The sequence below is a fragment of the Limulus polyphemus genome, unplaced genomic scaffold, assembly GCF_000517525.1.
Source record: "Limulus polyphemus unplaced genomic scaffold, Limulus_polyphemus-2.1.2 Scaffold219, whole genome shotgun sequence".
NCBI lineage: Eukaryota > Metazoa > Arthropoda > Merostomata > Xiphosura > Limulidae > Limulus > Limulus polyphemus.
In genome coordinates this window covers 775,768-781,069 of record NW_013665829.1, presented here as the reverse complement: position 1 = coordinate 781,069, position 5,302 = coordinate 775,768, and the positions used below count along the sequence as shown (strand labels likewise).

Genomic DNA, 5,302 nt, shown 5'->3' with positions numbered 1-5,302 from the left:
AACCCTGATTCGTTAAGCTCGTCAAAACAACATACTGCTTGATACAATAACAGCCTGACAATGAAAGCCCGAGTCTTAAACTATCTTGACAGACTGTGTTTAATCGAAGCTAATGTATAATTCTAGTATAACTTTTTACGACCCACTAACATTCCGCTTGCGACCCACCAGTGGGTCGCGACTCATAGTCTGGGAAACACTGCCCTAGGGTATTATAAGTCTAATTTATCATGAGTCACCTTTCAGATCAAGTTTATAAACCATAATTGCACGTACCCAATTTCAGAGATATAGTAGAGGATAGGTAGTTCATTCTTTAAGTATAAATATTTATTTACTTATAAATAGTGACATACTTTTAATTTTTTTTAAGCATAAATTTAGCACTTATTAAATGTACAATGTATAATAAAGTAAAAGTAGAAAATGGTTCACATTTTTTCACTGTGGTTATGTTGATAATAAAAAAGCCTATATTTCTAGTTATTCACATAATTGAAGTAAGAAACCCAAATTAATAGCTGAGCACTGAAAACATGTTGGAGATGTTATATAATCCCTTATAGTGAATTCTGAAATGACATTTTTGTAAAATAATTGAAGCATCATAAATTATTCAGTACAAAGATTATAAAATTCTTCACATGTCGTACAGCATGGAAAAGTTTTTGTGTGTAGAATAAATTATACATATTCTGGGAAGCTTTTGGTTCTTGATTTGAAAGTCTCTTAGAAAATACATTTTGGAAATGTTTGAAAGTTTTCTTATTTTAAAGTAATTGCTATTAGTTGACAAAAATATTAGGATAAAATATTGAACTTTTAATCATTAATGTCTAAATACAAAAGCTTGAATGACCTGCCTTTTGTCAGTCAGAATGTTTGATTTAAATTTTTTTGTTATCCAGGGAAGACAGTAAGGAGAAGTACAGATTTCTTCAACATATGGTGGATGATAGGTCTGAGTCAGCCTTTTCCTACTATGAATTTCTGCAACACTTGAAGCAACAGGTTTCTAAATGAATTTTAGAAACTAAAACTTATAGTGTATTCAAGAACATTTCACTTTTGTTGTGAAAGAACGTGTTTCACAGTGGGATTAGTTTGCAGGAACTGATCTTAAAAAAAAAGATTTTTAGGTGCTGACATTGTTAATTTTCACTGTGTTTAAATATAAAGCATCCAAACACTCCATATGTGTGAGGTAAAAACATATGTTTGAGCAAGTGAGAACATTCGAGAAATTTTCTATCTGTATAAAAGTTGGTGAAATATGATGTTAACACTCGTGTTTGTGAATATATTCCTATAAAAACATAAAAATGAAATTTTCAATTGTAGGAAAGAAAACTAAGAGAAAAATGATACCTGAGCATAATGAAAGGACTCGGAGATGAAGAAGATAACAGTAAAACTTATGCCATTTGAACATTAGGAAGTAATATGAGAAACTACTTGATTGATGGGTAAAATTGGAATAGAAACTCAATTTCAAATGTAGCTATATCATGGAAAACATTAAACTGAATAGTTGTGCTTAAAGCATGTATATTTGGTGAGCTATCAGTCTTCTCTTTAGTTTGTCTTTTGAGTAAAGTGATGACAGCTATTTTGCTAAGCCTTGTTGCTGTGCTATCACAATTAATTTGATATATTTGAATGCAAAGGTTTAAAAATATTTATTGGCCAGAAGTATGTTTTAATAATAATAAAAGTTGCTTTTCTTTAAATAGAAATCTTTAATGTTTCGTGCTCTTGTTTTGTGGCTTTATATAGGCATGTTGTCTAAAGGTAAAGATAAAGAAATGCTAGTATAATAGCAAAAAAACTATAGATTAAGATACTTTTACTCCATATTCTTAGAATATTATTTTATAAATGGTATGATCTGGCATATTTAAATGGGTATTTAATATTGCTCTAAAAATAATTGGGGGATCTTATGGATGTTTTCATGTTAAAATCATATGTTACATCATCCACTCATATCTAGACATTTTATCTAACAACTTATAACTGATGTAACTATCATGCAAGTTTATAGTCTCATAGTAATGTAGGTGCTTGTATGCTTTATAAGCATGTGAAAGTTTCTTTCATTATTATTTGTATTGGTAAACTAAATAAAAATTAGGATTGTTTAAAGTAACTTTATAATCACAGTTACCATGCAGTTAATCTTGTGTCTTGAGCATGTTCATAGAACCAATGTTTTATAAAAAGAACACTATTAATCTGTAAAAGGTAAAACTCTCTTGATATTTCAATAAAAAGATTAAGAAGCTTTGAAGATTAAAAATACTAAAAGTAACATACTTGTCTACGAACTAAAACTTACAGTGATGTAAAGTATAATAGTTCAGATCTCATACTTAAGATAATATTATATTATACTTCAAATAATATGGAATTGAACAATGTAAAGAAGAAAAAATGGAAAACTTAGAGATGTTTTCACAAAATTCAGTTATTTCTTATAAATACCATATCTATTATTGAGTAAAGTGTTATTAATTTGTAATTTAAAGTAATTCATTTTCCTAGGATATTTTAGTATTAATTTTGAAATTTATATATATTTCTTTGAAATAGGATTATCATTCAAAATATTTAAACATTTAAAGTGGAAAGGGATAGTGTGATTTACTGTATTTCTTGTCAGCAAGGTTACCTAAACTGTCATAAGAAAAATACATATTTCCAAAGAATTACATTTTGGTTGTTTTAGTTAAAAATGTTTGATCTTCTTCAAATTTTGCTTTTTTTTCTTAAAATATTTAGTCTGCTGTGGAATATATAATATGAAATCTATCATAAGAATTTCATAGAACTCAATGTTTTATTGTAATGTTATCACCATCAATTTTGTTTATCTTCTGCTAGAATAATTAGGTTTATTATGGCTTATTAAAACTATTTATAAAATTTTCACTTTGTTAGTTCTTGTCACAGAAATGCTAGGGTGCTTCTAGGGTAACAAAACGTAATCTCATAAAATTTATCAGAGACTTAAGTCTTGGCATCTTAATGATAAATTTGACCATTTCAAGTGCCAGAAATTTTTGGTTGGTTACCTGTTAAGTGCAATAAACTCATCAGATATCATAAGGGTTGGTTTGGTGTTTTATTGTGAAGAAATTCAATTCTTCTGATAAAGATTAAATCAGAATTCCATCAGATCTTTAATTATGTAAAAAGGTTAAGCTTGGGTGTTGTTATTTAATGATTTTGACAACCATTAAATTTACCATTCTTCTGTCAGACAACTAGCCAAAAGGAAATTAATGGGTTATACATACGTTGAAAAACATATTATAAAATTTTAAGAGATAGATATTTGGGGAATATGTTGATAATGCTCAGTTTTGGCCATTTTCAGAAAGATTAACTGTGTTGTAGTTTTTCAGAAAATTCATTATGTACTCAGCTTTAGGATAAATATGGTGATTGTTTATCAAATAATACTTTATCTCCTTGAACTTCTAAAATTTTAAACCTTGCCGTTTTCTAGGAAACATTTGGCCATCTTCTTCCAGAAAAATTAACATGTAAATAGTTTTTTGAAAACTTTGAGGCTTACAACCCTAGTGTTTTTGTGAAAATGTTTGTGTCTTCAATTCTGCTTAATGACTGTTTAAGATTAAATGGGTCCTTAGAAAACCTGTCCTTATAAGTTTAATTTATAATGTAAGCATTATTTTGAAAATTTAGAAAGCTTACTTCTGTTTTCCAAATTAAACTGGGTTATAGCGAACTTTTCAAAGGGTTAAACATTGGTATTTCCAGCAAAAGTTTATCAAGCTTTTTCTTGGCAGTGAGAGAGAATAAGTGTATAATGATACAAAAATCACTATTTATTCAGTTTGTTGAAAGGTTAAGAATTAGTAGTTTTCGTGAAAATTCTGATCGTTTGGAAGAAGTTGCTTTTCTTCTGCCAGAAATATTAGGATTAGTCTTGGTGTTTTTTTTTATGGTAAAAATTTCACATATTTTAAACTTCTATATGTTTTGCCAGAAATATTTATTGGGCTACGGGTTCTTATAGTACTAACCATTATGAAGCCACACTGATGAAATGATGACTGAAATAAAAACAATTAATTGGGTTATGTTCAAAAAGTAATTCGTTATCACATAGGATTTCTTTAAAATTTATCTACCTCGTGTGATTAAGACTGGTTGGATTATGAATTATAAAAAGCTCCGTATGACCTCACGTTTTTGAAAGATTAAGTCTTAATGGTTTTTTAGTTTAATCTTTACAACCTTCTACAAAAATTAAGTTGGATTATAAAGTGTGAAAAAATTAAACATTTCATTAATTATCCAGAGTTAATATTTGGTGTCCTTTTAGAAATGGGTCGGGCGTGGAATAATGATTAGTGTACCGGTACTGTAGTTATGAAGGTCTATGTTTTGTATTCCGTTGCCAAATATAAAAGAAAAAATATGAGAGTGATAGTCAAGTCCAGTTTTGAATTTGAGTAGCCCAAGTTAGAATTGTCAGTGAATGCTATTTACTGCCTTCTTTGATAGTCTTAGTTCAAAAATAGGGACGACTAGAGCAGATATCCCTTGTGTAGCTATTCACGAATATAAACAGGTGAAACTTTTAAAGAAAAACAACGTCTTCAAATTTGTCCACTTTGTGCTGTGATAAATATCCAAATTATGAACGGTTAAGCCTTGTTGATTTCAGTAAAAATGTTCAACTCGTTTTACAGAATCTTGATGATCAATTGATAATAGCAAATTTGCAGTGTGTTATTAACATAGATAATTATAAAGACATTTTACCACTATTTGATAATCGTTTTTACGGAAAGATTACAAGATTATGGCTTGTTAAAAATGTCATTGTATTCTTAATTTCAAAAAGGTTAAATGACATTCTGAACATGGTCAGGTAGTTAGGGACCTCGACTCGCAACTTGCGGGTCCAAAAATGCTCGCCCTTTCAACCGTGGAAGCATTATGATGTGACGGTCATTCCCACTATTCGTTGGTTTAAAAAAAGTAGCCCAAGATATGGCGGTGGGTGGTATTTCACTGCTAAATTAGGGACAGCTAGTGCAGATAGCTCTCGTGCAGCTTTTCGCGAAATTCAAAACAAACCTAGTTCAATCGCGCAACATAAGATTATCACATCAAAACGTGACCTCGGATTGTTTCCAAATGAATTCCTCAGAACTGTCATAACACGACATTTCTGTAAATATCACACCATAAAATATCTAGAGCCATCTATCGGTGCGCGAAATTAATAACAAACGAGACATTCTGAAAATACTTATGCTGTCTA

At 29.6% G+C, this 5,302-nt stretch overlaps 1 protein-coding gene across 3 annotated transcripts in view; it reads left to right on the top strand.

Moving 5' to 3' along the window:
* The window catches only part of LOC106478515 (protein transport protein Sec24A-like), a 55,684-nt gene extending 50,884 nt beyond the window's left edge, over nucleotides 1–4,800 (top strand). For all 3 annotated transcript variants that reach the window (XM_022382132.1, XM_013939064.2, XM_022382131.1), the window contains exon 24: nucleotides 909–4,800. In XM_022382132.1, the coding sequence (XP_022237840.1) occupies nucleotides 909–1,023 (115 nt within the window). In that variant the 3' untranslated portion in view covers nucleotides 1,024–4,800. The remainder of the gene's footprint in view (nucleotides 1–908) is intronic.
* Nucleotides 4,801–5,302: the final 502 nt, after the last annotated feature.